Genomic DNA, 16,426 nt, shown 5'->3' with positions numbered 1-16,426 from the left:
AAGCCATGATGTAACTCAATGAGTCAGTTCTCAAAAGGCCTGACCTGACCTGTCTCCACTTGGATCTTTGTGCATGAAATCTTATTACACTCCATCCTGAGAGGAAACTGTTGGAAGTCAGAGACATATGTGGGTTCCTTTAAGATTAATGGTATTAATTTATGCTTCTCATGTCATACTTGGATCTTTTTTTAAACGGACAGCTGACAGATAGAAGAGACGCTGAATTAACCTATGTTCAAATCAGAGAGGTGCCGGGCTGGCCGTGAACTGTCACAGGCCGATTAGACCGTCTCATAAATATTTTGTGGTCAATAAACAGATGCTTCAGAGACATCCATCAAGCATTTATGACTTTTAGACAAGCCAGTTAGTCAGCTCTGCTAAACAGGCCCTCAGACACCTGCCACATGAAGCAGAAACATAATGACAGGTAAAATATGAGAATAAGACAGTGTGTGCTCCTCAACTGCAGCAACAATAGGCTACTACAGCTCAGACTTGGACACTGGGCATTGGAGGCACAACAGTACAGATCAGCCTGAAGTTAAATGCATTTTGAAATGACTCTTAAACATGTCGAACATTTTCGGTTTGTTGCTCGGTGACTTTGCTGTTGCATCAACTAAATTTGGCCTCAATGTATTTAGTTTGCAGCGCATTTTTTTCTGCATTATATTGAATTTAAAGGAACTGTGCTTTCTCCAAACTTTTTATTTGAGCAGTCATTTTACTGCAGACTCGTGACACATACGAGACGTGATCACAGATGAAATAAATTCCCTGTCATGTCAGGAGACAGCGGTGACTGATGTGTGGAGGGCCGCTGTTTGTCACAGAGGGGGTTGTCGGAGTTTCCTTGTAACCGGAATTAGCTGTGAAGTGCGACCTTGAGGTGTGAACACGGAATACGAAAGGTCCGGCTTGCTTCAAGAGAAAGTCTCTCATACTTTTCACCTCGTTTGCAAGTGAATCTCTTAGCAAATAAAACGGGTTTTACGCGTGAAGCGTGGTTGGGATTCCCACAATAAGAATTTGGAGTGTGTGAGAGTTCTGCATTTAGTTTAGAAAGACAAAACTCTAAGATTAATATGCAAAATAAGTTGCTGCTATAATGTATTAGACTCCTACTCAACTAATATCTCTAAGGAAACTAATACTTCTAATAAGTCCAAAATAATCACGTAGTATATCTGTGCGCAATTACGCACAGGCCTTTTCTTCCCTGGTGCGTTTGTGGACGTGTTGCCTTGGTTTATTGCCGGTTCGTGCAGCCTGTGCAGCTGATAGGCCGTGGTGTTAATTTATTCATGTAGCGGAGAAACTCCTGCACAGGATAGGCCCACTGTCAGGTGATGACGCGCCATAGGACAGGCGCAAGGGGACAGCTGGGCCGGCAGCGCCGGTCACTCTCATTTGAATGCAAATCTCCAAGAGTTGAGGAGTAGGCTGACGTCAGGCAGGCTTTAGTATACCTTTACCATCTTGTCAACAGAGACACATCATGTGAGACTGGAGACAGACTGGAACTACGTCGCATTTCACACTGGGAACCCATTTGGACTACATAAACAGCAGAAGGATTGTTTTTTAACAGTTTCAGGGCCACTATGTCGCCTTGAAATAGGCCACATATCCCCTTTGCTGTTTTTATTATATTTAATTGTTTTGTTGTACAAATCATGTATGTGGGATACCTTCTGGATAAAGAAACCGGCATGTATCACCAAGGGCCAGTAAGAAGATCGAGCATCAATCTGCCTCCACAGAACTTTGTTTCCACGCCTCAGTACCCCGACTTTACAGGATACCATCATGTGCCAAACATGGATACGCACGCTCAGTCCACGGGGAGTTGGGGGCCCACTTATGGCGCCCCACGGGAAGACTGGGGTGCATATAGTTTGGGACCACCTAATACTATTCCTACACCCATGAACAACTCCTCTCCCGGACAGGTTCCTTACTGCTCGTCTGAGTACAGTCATATGCATCCTCCAGGATCTGCGGTGTTACAGCCGCCGCCGGACAACGTAAATGTTGCACAACTTTCTCCTGATAGAGAAAGGCGCAATTCATTCCAGTGGATGAGTAAAACTGCGCAATCATCTTCTACAGGTGAGAATGTCATCTTGTGCCAAAATTGTGTTTTTGGATTGCCTCAATCTTGCAGGAAAAAGTTAAGATTTTTACGCACGGCGTTTGTTTCCGTTTAAGTCCCACGGGATTTTACGCACACATTTTCTGGCAGTTTCGTGTCATAACAAATATTTTTTTCCTTTCTAGTTTGTTAAAGTAAATACAAAGGCTAAATTTATTACATTTGTAGATAAATGTCAAAAGTGGAAGATGCGTAAAAACTCGATAAAAATTAAAAGAACATACGGAAACTTTGGTCTTTTGACACTTGCCTTTTCCGGGTTGCCTATATTTGGGCTAATAACAGTGCAAAATGTTAACAGAATGATATTATTTACAGTCTGAAATTAAACAGGCATTTATTCAATTATAATAATAACGAATTGCATCAGACTCGCAGCAAAACGAATCACCCAAACGTGTCCAATAACCATTTCCATGTCTCATAATTCACATGGGAAAATGGACTGAAGGCCAACAGCTCTGTCTACTGTATTCTCCCCACATAAAAAAAGGTGTGAGGAATCGGCGCCAGGCCCAGTTGTGATGTTAATGTCAGAATTCCCTGAGATGTGAGGTCGACTTCCCTGTCACATTGTTTGGTGTTTTGAGTGTTATCCGTCATATCCAGGCGGTGGCCTTTGCTTTCAACACCTCTTCACTTTGATATGCACCAACCTCCCTTCCTCTCCGAGAGTTATATTGCCGGAAAGAGTGACGTTTTTCACAGCCAGCGTCTCCAAAGTGGAGTAGTACAAACTGTAGGCCTTTACAGTGGCATTAAATATAGTTTCAGATTGAATATTAGTTCATTATGAAGGCCTGCAATTAATAAGACCCACAGTTTTCCATTCATTAAATTAGTTTAGCTCATGGTTTATTATGAGAATGTGGATGTCCATTTTTAGTCAATAAATTTGTCGTTGTTGGCCATTTGTTTTCAAACTTAAATACATAAAAATATAACATGTTTTAAGAAATCCAGCAGTGCATTAACTCTTCAGTCGCCACAGATGTTTGTCTTCTCTCCTGTGTCGTGTGTTCCTTTGTAACTTGTCAGCACAGATCAGAGAGCTGGCCGTTTGAAACTCACTGCACTACAGTTGTCATCAAAGCGAGATGAAAAAGCTTAATTTGCGTATCAGTGGAGAAAGCAGAGAGATGTGTATTTAAGAGGCAGCTAATAAAGATGCTATGTGCAGATAGGCCGGTCTCGGCATGCAGCCTTCTCTGTGTAAATGTTCCAGTTCAACCACCTGGCAGCTGAACAACAACAACAACAACAACAGCAACAACTAAAAGAAAAGCACAATCTTAATGCTGCTTTGTTTTTTGTCACCTTTCGCAGGTAAAACAAGAACGAAGGAGAAATACAGGGTAGTTTACACAGACCATCAGAGGCTGGAGCTGGAGAAGGAGTTTCATTTCAACAGATACATCACCATCAGGAGGAAATCTGAACTGGCTGTCAACCTCGGTCTGTCGGAGAGACAGGTATGTCTTTATTTAATACTTCGACCTGCTCTATTTTCATCGGGGAGAGATGCAATAAATCATGTATTAAATATATGACATATTCAGTGTATACATATGATAGACACTGAGCAGGCCACATGTAAATACAGCCTCGTTTTCACACGTGTAACTTACAAAATGAGGCCTACAGAAAACATGTTAAAATTATCCTCAACACGTTGGTTAGTCTGCATATTTACAGTCATGAGACAGAAATAAAATTGCCTTGGATATATTCAAAGCTACCTCAACACCTGATATATTAATTTAGATATTTTATTTGAATTAATTATTCTGTGTCTGATAATTAAATCTAAAATAGAAAGTACTATATAATTATTTCCTGGTATTTCGAAATACACTGTTTTTGTATTTTATTGGTATTTTATATATTTTGTATGTATATATAGTTTTTTTCTATATGTTATATTCTGAAATTACAACAAAAAATAATGCCAAATTATGGAAATGCATTCATTACACATGGGCCAAATTTTATTATGGTTATATAAAAATTTAAATGTAGTCTATATGTGTTAATAGATCTTTTATATACATTTTAGTTCAGTAAGGAATGGTATGAATGAATGGGAACATACATTGTATTTGTAACATTTATTGTATGTTACAATATATTTATTATTTTCTGTCATTTATGTTTATTTCTTGATAGTTTTTATTTCCTTCCCAGGCATATCTTTTAATGTAAATTAATCTAATTTAATTTTAATTATTAAGGGCTGGCATGAAGGTTAAACGAGATAGCTTAGACCTAAAAATATGTATTTAAATTATTAGATAAACCAAAAATATAATTTTCCAGCCAAGAGTATTTATTTATATTATTTGTTTATTCTGATTCTTTCCTTCTTTCTTTATCTATTTATTTATTAAGAGCTATAATTTCATTTTGTGGTCTATATGTAGAAACACTAATTTAATGTCCTTTTCTTTGTGACTGTTCAGGTGAAAATCTGGTTTCAGAACCGCAGAGCCAAAGAGAGGAAGCTGATCAAGAAGAAGCTGGGTCAGTCTGACGGCAGCGGGGGATCCGTGCACAGTGACCCGGGTTCAGTGAGCCCTCTGCCGGTGCCGGGCTCTCTCAGCCCGTCAGACATCCACAACTCTCTGTACCCTCCTCAGGGAATGAACACCTTGCCATCTATCAGGAATATACAACAAGTGACAGTGACTCAGTAGAAGAGCTCACCCTGTGGACAGTACATCCAACCTAACTGAGCACTCCGACACGCTGACAGGACACTTGGTCTGAACTCACGTCCTGAAGCACAAAGCTGTGGATAAAAGATTTGATTTATAGCAACGAAAATGCTGGAGGCTCTTCAAATATTGCTTTTTATAGAATAGTTCTAATAACTTTGGGGATTTTAAAAGAAAAACTAAACAAAAAATCGACGTGTTTCAAACTTCAAAGCTTTAAATTGTTTGTGAGTTAATAAGATATAAATATCCTTTTTTTCTGTATGTGATGAAGTGTATGTGAATAAAATGAGAATCCAGGGACATTTTTAATGAAGTCCTAAAGTGGACTGTTTGTAGCTGGTGCTGCTTTGACTTGACAAATCGTTTACACATTCAGCACAGTATAATCCGCTTTAGTAAAGCAGGGAGCAGCTGTTCATGATACGGGTAGGACGATCGTTTGATGGCAAAGTGTAAATAAAATGTTGTTTTTTTGCAGTACACCTGTCACTTTCATTATTTCTCAGGTTTGCAAAAGTCTTTGAAATGCATGTGTGCATGTGTAGACTCTGGTATTCCCCAGTGCAGAGAAACAGCCTGCAAGCTATAGTTCACTATCGGCTGCTGACAGGCCTCGAATACACATCAGTGCAAGTTACAAACTCAGGTAGGCCACAAAACAAGTTAAGCCTTTCAGAAATTAACATATCAAAGTAAGGGTAAACAAGAAGGATACTATGCGTCTTTTATGTGTATTAATAATGCCCCTTGTGTAAAAAAAAAAAAAAAAAAAATACCCCACAACATTTAGCATATATCAGAAAAATGTTTGGACCTGTCACAATATTTTACTTTCCAAAGTTTCTATACAGCAATGGGCGCATTGAAATGTTAAGTTAATTTGGACAAAATAGTAAGGGCTTATTTCCAAAGCGTGAATATGTGAGGTCATTTTACAGCAAAATAATAAAGCTTTTTATCACTTTTTTTTTCTTAAATATGAGACTGGTTTGTTTTCACTTATTTTTGAAATTACCTCACTAGTGACTTAAAACCAACTAGTGTAAGTGTCCACAAATGAACATAGCAACTAAAATTATGGGGGTTGATTTGTCTTGTTCAGTTAAATCTAAATTGTGTTAGACAGAATAGCTTGTTTGGGCTATTTAACATATATGTTTAATGTCCTGTGACATCAGCAGGTGCACTTTATTTTGCATTTAATGTCAGAGAAACATCTAACATCTCAGGCTTAAAGACTTGAAGGTGAACACCACCTAAATTAGGAATTTCAATATGTTATTCCCATGGTCTAGGAAAGTTCAGTCGATATTTATGAACATGAGCTACTCTCTGTGAAAGTCAGAAACCAGAGAAGAAAGTCCCAAACTTGAGGTCATCAATTATACTGCTCCATTGACAATGAATGAGAACATAAGTTTGTGGATCTACAGAGTGCTTGTTTTCTTTTTTATACTTAAATGAGCTTTATTCTACTGTAATGTTCTTAGCTCTGAAACATAAAACATTTTCCTAGGTGCTCTCAGTGTCATCTTCTTTCCCATTCCATCATCTATGCAGCAGATCCAGACTGTATACCCTTATGTGAGATCACAAATTTGGGTTTTAGCACTCAAGATTTTGGATTTGGAAGAGTTATCCATATCCACTAATATTTTTTGGACTGTTTTAGACCAGAGACTAACTTGTACGAATTTTGAAAATGGGCTATGTTCCCATTTAACTCATATAGGTCTGTTTAAGGTTACTAGAAGTGAGACTGGTTCAGGCTGATGCGTCCACAGTGTAGGTTCATGCATAATTAATTGAAGTCACATGTTAATTGATGTGTGGCTGGACTGACTAGTTTGGGAGGAGGACTTTTCCTGACTTTGACCCATGTGCTTTGACTGAGTTAATTGTGGTGCAAACTGCAGGGATAAAGTCTAATAATAATTGGTTTATGATATTTTCAGCCTTATTATAAACAGTCAGTGTGTCCTGGGTATAATAGTTTCCAATGCCCCATGTCTCAGTGATGTCAGATGTTTAGCTGATGATGTTCATCTCCCTCTGGACGCAGAGGGGCGATCATCGCTATTCACAAACTCTGGCTCACCGCGCGCCCGCTCGTGCGTCCGCGCGCAGCCCCGTCGGAGACGTCATGAGCGTCTTACTACCCAACATGGCGGACTTTGATACCATTTATGAGTTGGAAGACGAAGAGGATGAGCACGTAGTGAGTGAGGAACACTTGCCCAGATACTGTCCGGAGCCCGTGGTGATGCGAGGGGCCGGACACATCACAGTGTAAGCGGAGCCGCGTTTGTCGCTGCCGTCTGTCACGCTGTCGCTTTGTTATTTTGCTGTCTTCATCCTTTAGCCTCATTAGCATGTTGCTAGCCTGCTAGCTAACGCTTAACACAACAACTAACAGTTAGCCATATGTTTAAGCGAGGGGATCGTTGGTTTGAGCACTAACGGAACATTATTACGACATATATTAACGTTAAGGGTTCTATTTCACCATGGCAACCATGAACTTGATAGACTAGCAACCGACATTGATTGGTAGGCAAGTTTACATGTGAGGTACCGTTATTAGAAGTCTGTGCTTGTAACGTTGTCACCGAGCACACTAAAACATCACCACCAGACTTAGTGAAGTTATCTGTCGAGTCAGCAGAGTGTCAGCCAGTGAATCATCGTCTAAAGCTTGTTTATTGTGAGTTTCATCATTGTTTACACGGGGACGTCAGCTTCACAGCTACGTTTTGATGGAGGCTGCATTATCAGGGTGACAACTAGAGCTTTAAGTACGTCAGCCCCCCACTATGACGTCATGTAGTTGTGCAGTGAGTTTTATTTAGAAGAAAATGCAAAAAATAATCACTGTCATCATCGTCAGATCTTCCCTACACCTCACCATAACCAAGATCTGACTAACATATGTTACATCCCACCTGCCAAGCTGTGTTAGCCCTCTCTGCTAACTCTGGATTCTGGTCAGACAGAAATGAGGATGTCAATTTTTAAACTTAGTATCATCTGTTAGTTTTCACATGGATGTTGTTTTTATTAAGCATTGCTCTTTCTTTCCAATCCAGGAAAGAGTTGCAAACAAATTTCTGTACAAGAAACTATATATTATTGCCCACTTACAGCTTATACCTACTGAAAATATACCTACACACTGCTATTTTGTTTACAAATCTTATTTTACTTCACATGGACATGACAACTTATCAATCAGAACTGGTCTTAGTAAAGATGAGGCTATGAACACACCTTTTCAGGGTATCTGCAGGTCCTTAAAAAGTCTTAAAATGTTTTGAATGTTACAAAACTAAGGCCTAATAAGTCGTTAAAGTCATTCACCCATTTTTTAATTTCCTTTTGTGTAATTGAGTGAAGCCTTTCTATGTAAACATTTTTTTAAAACTATAATACCGTCATTTAACTTCCTACTTTCACTTACCTGTTTGCAAAATGTAGATTGACTTACTTCACTCTAATAACCATATTCCTATATAACACTATATATGTACAACACCACATATACACGACTTACCTGCAGTGCTTAGCAGCGATGCTGAAATAAGTAAAACAGGATTGGTAAAATCAGTCCTAAATTAGGTTAAAAGGTGTCTTGAACAGGAATTAAATTTAACTGTCTGGTACTTAAAGACACCCTGCTTTTCTTTGATACATAGAGCTGCAATGATTAAATAGATTAGTTGTCAACTATTAAATTATTTGCCAGTTTGAGTAATTTTTAAAGGAAAAAAAATCGGAATTTTTTTATTCTTGCTCTTGAAATATGAATATTTTCTGGTGTGTTTTTATATATATGATAGGATATCCTTTTGTCATAGACAGAAAGACATTTAAAGATGTCATCTTGGGCTTTTGGAAACACTTCCTGACATTTTTTCAGCATTGTCTAACATTTTATAGACCAAACAACATTAAAGGTCTAGTGTGTAGGATTTAGTGGTATCTAGCAGTGAGGTTACAGAACTGAAACTTCCAGCATGTGCCAAGCGTGTAGGAGAACTTTGGTGGCCAATGCAAAAATGTTTATAATGTCCATTCTGGGCTCCTGTAGAACAACATGGCATCTGCGTGGAAGATATAAAGATGTAAACGCCGCAATCTAAGGTAACAAAAACACAACAATTCTTAGTTTCAGGTGATTATAAACTACAAACATTCTTATTAATGTTAGATACTATTTCTGCCAATAGATGCCCCAAAATCCTACACACTGCTCCTTTAATGGATTATGGGAAATGTAGTGTAAGCTTACCATTTTAGTAATAATTTGTTTGTCATTTATTTTTTGTATGTTTGACTTGAAGTGATTTTACTGATGATAATTTATGGTGTTGTTTTTTTGGCAATATGGTGTTGCTTGGTTGTCTGGACACCTTCATTCTTGTTCTCTTCACATCAAGAACTGCAATAGAAATATTTCTTATTGTGCCCTGCTTTTGTAGTTGTGTGTGATTTAAAGTCTCCCATCTCATAATTTAAACTAGTTTGTGAATGTTCTGTCTCATCATGTAATCCAGCAGTATATTTCCACTCTTGACTATTTTTGTTCTCATCATATAGTAATAGCAGTTTTTATGCTTAGTTTTAGATTCATTTTTATTACCTTATCATTGCTCATATTTTGTTTGTTTGTCTTTCTTCAGGTTTGGCCTGAGCAACAGATTTGACACAGAATTTCCATCTGTTCTCACGGGAAAGGTACAGTTGCTTTCTAGTTTTCTTGCACTTCAGTCTTGCAGGCTGCTTTCTGTTCAATTCGAAGTGGGAAGAATTAAGCAATTAAAGCCACAGTGATTCAGTTGTTCTTTTGGCCCCTTTAACAGCCCCAACTTCCCCAAACCGCCCCATTCAAATCTCTCAGAGAGGTTTTGATCTGGCGGAGCTGCATTTCAAGTGACGCACCACATTGTATAGAAAAAGGCCTGAATGTGCTGCTGTCCAGCTCTGTAAATGAGTAAGCCATCTATGGGGCTAAGTTGGCGGGGACCCCAGTGTTTTTGAGGGTCCAGCTCCCGGTGATAAAATAATGAAATGAAGACTCTGCCGCAGACAAGAAAGGAAAGCTTCCTGGGTCGGACGCAGAAACACAAAAAGGCTGCAGGGGTAAGAGCAGGCCGAGGGAAGTGTGGGGCAATAAAAAGTACCTTCAGTATTGTGACCCAGGGTGACATGTGATGGATGAGGTCACAATTATGATGATTGAAGGGTGCAGATCAGGCCCTGCTGGGCTTTATTCTGAGGTCTTTGGCTGTTTGCAAAGAGACCTTTGCATCCTGTCATAAAAGATTACGACCCCTGTTTTATGGCGTACAGACTCAGCGAGGAATGAGCATCCATTCAAGTTGTTTGACCGGCGCTGCCACAGGCACTGAGCTTATCTCTCCTTTGAGTCCCTCCTTGCCTTGAACAGTCTGGAGCTTGGTTAGCAAGTCAGAGGCATAGTATTTAGAGATCTCATCTCATCTCTGGACAGCATCTCCAAATATCTACCTGTTGGTTTTTCTCAAGCTCTTTGATCTCTGTGCACAGGTTTTCTTTGTAGCAATTAGGAATCTTTCATGTTAACACCACCTACAAACACTTGAAATGTCTCACTCCCTCTTGTAATTTTGTTATTGCCTCAATTTTGTTAATTCCCCCCACAGCATAGAGCCTTTAGGAGCTGTTTATTTTGGTGCACACATCAACCCTTTCTCTTTATTTTCTAGGTAGCGCCAGAGGAATTCAAAACCAGCATCAGCAGGGTGAACGCTTGTTTGAAGAAGAACTTGCCTGTGAATGTGAAGTGGCTTCTTTGCGGATGCCTGTGCTGCTGCTGTACAGTAGGCTGCAGTCTGTGGCCTGTTATCTGCCTCAACAAGAGAGTAAGTCCCAGACCTCCTGTGACACGACTTGGACAGTTTAACTCTCCCTTACATCAGCGCTGATTACTCAGGGGCTGTTATAGCAATTCAGCCACATTGGCCTGAGTGTAGAGGGTAATAACAACTCGTGTTCAATTAGTGGCTCTGTGTAGAAATGACGCATTGCGCTGCAGAGCTCCTCTCCTGCCCAGCTCATGGGTGTGTCATTTAAAGGTGGTGTTACCACTCAGAATTAATGGCAACAGAGTGGAAATTACTAGCTGGTAAATTAGGTGTTCAGTCCATAAATCCTAACACGGTGGCTGTTTACTGTTACCTGTTAAACTGTTAAATTAAGTATTTTGCTGCTGCCATTAATGCACATGCATTTGTTTTCTGTCCCAACAGACAAGACGGTCTATTCATAAGTTGTTAGAGTGGGAAAATAACCGATTATACCACAAGGTAAGAAAGACGAATTAGCACCTGTGTGAAAGTGTTTAATTGTCTGTGTCAGTGTAAGTCGAATATCATCGTGATGGATAATGACCATTAATCTGTTCTGTAAACTCAAACCTGCCGCACAAGTGCCTTAGAGCTGAGTCAGATCTTGTGCACAAGGTCTGAGAGGACGGTGAGGTCAGCAGTAAAATGCCGTGTTAATTTTGTTTTGTCTCGCAGCAACAAATTACAGCTAGTAGCTGTGCAAAGGCATAAAGGAAGCTCTTCAGGGTGTCTGGCCACAGTTTGACCCCAGCGAGACCAGACAACCCTGCTCCCAAATTCCCCCGACACCGAAGGGGAGATTTCAGACAGATTTTCCTTTGTGTGTGTGTTTGAGTCTTTGTCTGTTTGAGAGAGATGCTCATTCATTGTGTCTGTGTCTTTTCTTCTCTCATCAGCTGGGGCTGCACTGGAAACTCAGTAAAAGAAAATGTGAAAGCAGTAACATGATGGAATATGTAAGTGGACTGACACAACTAGACCACTATGAACTATAAGATTACTGCATAATGTTACTAATATTTTAATTGATTTCCATTTAGTGCTGGACAATATATTTAAATGATAATGATATTGTGATCTGAGACTAGATATCCTCTTCATATCACAATATCGTGTTGTCTTTTCTGGGTTTTAAAGGCTGTATTCCAGTAGAGTGATGTAATTTTCTAAACTTAACAGACTGTTTTAGCTGTTTTATTATTTGCCTTTACCCACTTTGTCATTATATCCACCTTACTGGTGATTATTTATCAAAAAAAAATCTCATTGTGTAAATATTTTGTGAGCGCCCCAATACTCAATCCTACAATATCAACGCACTATCAGTGTCACTACCAAGGTATCTGGTCAAAATATAAAAATATATAATATTATTTTTGATTTTCTCCACATTGCCCAGCTCTGTTTCCATTAGCAATTAAGCAGATCAATCTTGATCAATTGATCAGTCATGTTATAAAATATCATACAACGGCTTTTAAAAAAATCAGTTCATTTGCCAGAGGCAAGGGTAACATTTTTAAATGTCTTGTTTTGTTTGACCAATAGTCCCAAACACCAAGATATTTAGTTAAGTATTATATATGACAAAGAAAAGCAACAAATGCTCCCATTGGAGGAGCTAGACCCAGCATGTGTGTGGTATTTCTGCTTGGAAATAATTAATTCATTATCTAAACGGTTGCAGAATAATTGGTCCCACGTTTCCCTACAATATACCAGAGTTTAATCGATTTAACTGTAAACTTATGAAACGGTTTAACAGCACACACTGACATCCAGAAATAAATAAATCAGAATCAGCTTTATTGGCCACGTATGTGTGCACATATAGGGAATTTGATTCCGGTCTTTTGTTGCTCTCAATGTACAGTCACAAAATAGACATACAGCTAAAAACAAGCTCAACACAAACACATTATTACTATAAACATTTGATTCAGTAGTCGATTTTCAGAGGAAGAGTCACTGGAAATCAAAAACTGCTGTTAAACTCAACACAGTTAAACTTATCTTTATCCAACATATTTGCTGTTGCAGACTTCTTGAATATAAATACTGTTTCTAGGACAAAGGGATGCTATGTTAGAACTTCTCTTTTGTCTTCACAATACATATTAAATTACATTTTTTTTAAATAGGAAACTAACTAAGAAATTCTTAAAGCTATACTATGCAGGAGTTGTTGGCTACTGATTGTCAACAGCATCACCAACGAAAGAGAACGCAAAAACCAGCTCCATCTTTGTCCGCTTGGTGTTTTGCCTCACTGTATCTGCGTTATTTGCGAAGCTGTGTCCATGATTTTTTACATAGCTTCCTTTTGGGTGTGTGCTGCTTACAACCTTTGTCGCTACCCTTTTATAAAGTCCCAACCTTACCTGCGTGCTGTGCCCAGGAATGCCCCAAACACAACAAAATAAGACAAAATAAGAAAAATACAGGCAGAGAACAAGAGTGTCTGCAAATAAATAAACCGCCACACACTTCTAGTGGGTCATAAGTGATGATTGAGAGGGATTACTAGAGTCTACACATTGTTTTATAGGGAAATCCTGCATAGTATACATTTAAGAAATGACAGGACCCATAAAACAAAGCGTTCCCAATTGATTTTCTGTCATTTGGTTGTTATAATTGCTTCACCTCTCATACATTTGCCCTGAATAATCATTTGTTTTCTATTTATCTCTCTGTAGGTCATTCTTATAGAATTCTTACCCAAATATCCTATATTCCGACCGGACTGAGGAGGCTGTTAAAGACTGGACGTGTGGCCCTTGAATCTTATCCTTAGTGCCTTGTATATACAGTATGTTGGAATAAGGGTCTGCACCGTTGTCTCTCATGACGACCCTGTACATCTCCCAGTACCTTGTACATTAGAATTTGCAACACTGTCACTTTGCTTTAGAGCAGATTTTGCACATTTTCCCCGACAGAACTAGACATGTCCCCTCTGTTGCACTCAGATGTGTTTTTTTTTTTGTTACATGTGACAAACAAGTGAAACTCTCGAAAAGTGCATTTACCCCAAAGAACCATCAACTTATCCCATCTATTATATCAGTACTCCCTTGCAAAGAATGTGATGCCTCCACCTTCCTTAACTATCCTTGCCTTATGTATGATTTTTTTTAAAGATAACTCTATGTGTGAGAGGAAGAGGAGGAGGACTCTGGGTAATTCAACAAGTCCGTAGACTTCAATGCTGTTTGTTGGGTTTCCTCTCTTTGAATCCAGTTCTTTGCAAGTAGATGGGATGGTTGAAATTGCCTAACGTACAGTGTACGTCACCACCCTGTGTTATTTCTTTACATTTGACCCTCTGTACATGGGAACTAGCTAGTGAACGAACTTGACCTGTAAATACCATGTTAGGATAAGCTGTACAGTGGTATACCATTGTTTACATAAAGTTACTTAGCTATTTAGTTTTTTTGCCAATATATTGCTGTACCATAGTTTTGATTAATGAAAGATGTCTATGTACCTTTCTAGTTTGTATGGACCTGTTTACCTTGTAAGCCATATAGTTACTATGTACATGATGCCAGAGTTAGGACTGATTATTGCACTTGAGCCCAGCAGGAAGTCAGGATTTCAGACAATGATGCGTCCTGAAGATTCATCCACAGACAGCAGTGCATGGTACCACGTGGTTTTTGCCAATAAAGATGACACTTAATGAGTCGTCATCTGTTAAAACTGGAGATGGTCGCATCTCTGATGTGCAGTCGGAAGATAACGATTTGAACTCTGCTCTTCCACTCATCTATTTTTTATCATTTTATCCCGACTTTGCATTAATTTTTATAGTTTTGTACTTCTCCCTGTGCTGTGTTTGCTCCTCCACATATCGAGCAGATGGTTCTTTTGTCTCAGTCATTCTGTCTCAGTGTTATTTTCCTGAATCGTAGTCAAGAGATTGCTGCAATGCGTCGTATTAGAGTGCCTCTGGAGTAGTCAGTGAACCACAAAGAAGTACAGGTTGAAATCTGTTCTCTTGTACAAAGGAGATTTTAAACCCTCCTCCCAGTATTGTCCCTGTTACAATTCTTGTAAATGTTCGTCATGGTGACCTAATCCCTGCGGAGAGAGAAAATAAATTGTTGATTTTGAATTCTCTTTGCTTCCTTTTGTCATTTGAAACCATTTTTTCACACTTGGTTAATGAAGTGTCGTCTTAAAGACAGATCTGGCTGTTTGTCACGTTTAACAAAGTGTTGAATCGTTAACTTTAACAACACGGTTGGCAATTAGTCGACACATTTGGGCAACTTTTACCATAACCTGCTGCTGCTTTCTAACGTTATGGATCAGCGGTCAGAGAATACTGGACCTTGTCTTTACTTTATCTCAACACAACCCCCGAATACTGAAGTGCTGGCTTCACTTCAGTCTGGCTGGTTTTATGGTCCTTTGTTTTTTTGTTTTCACATTCACAGTCTGTCCCTGTTGAGCCTGGAGTTTCAGGAACCATTTACTACACCAGTGCCTCAATAGTATAAGCTGCCACCACTAGTTTTATTTCATTTGGAGTGGAATTATAAATAGTAGTACGAGTCATAACCATAGCCATGCTTATGATAAATTCATTTTGGGGGAAATTTTAAACACAAAGTCACTTGCCCTTTAGTATTTTCAGTTTATCATGTTTTATATTTCTGCTTTCCTACATTTTAGAGTGAAATATTGTACTTTTTACCTCACTATATTTACACCCAGCACACCCACCAGCTGTATCACAGCGCAGAAGTAAACATGCATCCAATGTTGGGCAAGCTTCCTGGAAAATGTAGTGAACTAAGCTACTAATTACTCTACATCGAACTTAAGTTTCACTACATTGAAGCTATCTCCAGAGAAATGTAGCAAGCTAGGCTACGAGAAAATTGCAAACCTACTTTGATTAAAAGAAAATTAAAATTTTAAAACATGGACATGTCCTGCAAATAACATGAGACATCAGTATGTCACTTTCTCTTCCTTCTTAATATTGTTCTCTTCCTTTCAGGCTCTTTTCTTGGCCCTTGTTACGTCTATTTCTCTGGTGTCCACTGCAAATCCACTAAATAGATACAGTCTATGGGCAAGACAAGTGAGAGACATGTCAAGAAGTGCAATGTAGCCAATCAGAGGTAGAGTAGGGCTGGTTTTTGCCAAGAAAATCCAATAGCGAAAGCAGTAAGCAGAATAAACTTAAGGATTAGTATGTGACGTCATGTGGAAGTGCTTCACTTGTCTACATGCCTTGGTGTGGCGCTGGTGTCAGTCATATTACTTATCCTCCGTTTTATTATCCTTACTTTTATCCAGACCTCTGCAGAAGCTTGCAACTTTTGTGGATGCTACCCCACAACTCAGCCAATTAATCAGATTCGCTACTGAAAAGCTATTTGACTCAGAAAGTAGTGAATCTACCACCACGCTAAGGAGAGATGTGCATGCATCTACTCATGGACGAGAGGCTTGGGACAGTACGAAATGTAATAATAATGTAAACATTATTGGTGTCCTCGGCTAGCAGTAGATGCACGCGACCTTCTGGGCAGTGATGCGGTTGGCAGGTGTAGTTAGAAAGAAAATAGTTCCTAAATGAAAAGCTCACAACAAGGTCTGTGGATTATCCTGAGTCACCAGGTCATGATTTCTGCAAAGAG

General features: G+C 39.1%; 2 protein-coding genes across 2 annotated transcripts; both read left to right on the top strand.

Moving 5' to 3' along the window:
• The first annotated feature begins 1,435 nt into the window (after window positions 1–1,435).
• On the top strand, window positions 1,436–5,358 carry cdx4 (caudal type homeobox 4). Its single transcript, XM_033629871.2, has 3 exons — window positions 1,436–2,118; window positions 3,488–3,633; window positions 4,621–5,358. Exons 1-3 carry the CDS (start codon window positions 1,683–1,685, stop codon window positions 4,852–4,854), a joined length of 816 nt encoding a protein of 271 aa, XP_033485762.1. The 5' UTR covers window positions 1,436–1,682; the 3' UTR covers window positions 4,855–5,358.
• A 1,634-nt stretch (window positions 5,359–6,992) lies between these two features.
• On the top strand, window positions 6,993–14,886 carry chic1 (cysteine-rich hydrophobic domain 1). Its single transcript, XM_033636751.2, has 6 exons — window positions 6,993–7,167; window positions 9,558–9,612; window positions 10,623–10,778; window positions 11,166–11,222; window positions 11,660–11,719; window positions 13,463–14,886. The coding sequence occupies exons 1-6, from the start codon at window positions 7,022–7,024 to the stop codon at window positions 13,511–13,513; spliced, it is 525 nt and encodes a 174-aa protein (XP_033492642.1). The 5' UTR covers window positions 6,993–7,021; the 3' UTR covers window positions 13,514–14,886.
• The last annotated feature ends 1,540 nt before the right edge of the window (window positions 14,887–16,426 follow it).

This window comes from Epinephelus lanceolatus, chromosome 7, assembly GCF_041903045.1.
Source record: "Epinephelus lanceolatus isolate andai-2023 chromosome 7, ASM4190304v1, whole genome shotgun sequence".
NCBI lineage: Eukaryota > Metazoa > Chordata > Actinopteri > Perciformes > Serranidae > Epinephelus > Epinephelus lanceolatus.
The sequence above is the reverse complement of the archived record's forward strand: the minus strand, read 5'-3'. Positions and strand labels throughout refer to the sequence as shown.

Coding starts and splice junctions, on each gene's coding strand:
- cdx4 (XM_033629871.2), top strand. CDS start 1,683: ATGTATGTGGGATACCTTCTGGATAAAGAAACCGGCATGTATCACCAA. Junction 2,119..3,487: donor TGCGCAATCATCTTCTACAG/GTGAGAATGTCA, acceptor CACCTTTCGCAG/GTAAAACAAGAACGAAGGAG. Junction 3,634..4,620: donor TCGGTCTGTCGGAGAGACAG/GTATGTCTTTAT, acceptor GTGACTGTTCAG/GTGAAAATCTGGTTTCAGAA.
- chic1 (XM_033636751.2), top strand. CDS start 7,022: ATGAGCGTCTTACTACCCAACATGGCGGACTTTGATACCATTTATGAG. Junction 10,779..11,165: donor TTATCTGCCTCAACAAGAGA/GTAAGTCCCAGA, acceptor CTGTCCCAACAG/ACAAGACGGTCTATTCATAA. Junction 11,720..13,462: donor GCAGTAACATGATGGAATAT/GTAAGTGGACTG, acceptor ATCTCTCTGTAG/GTCATTCTTATAGAATTCTT.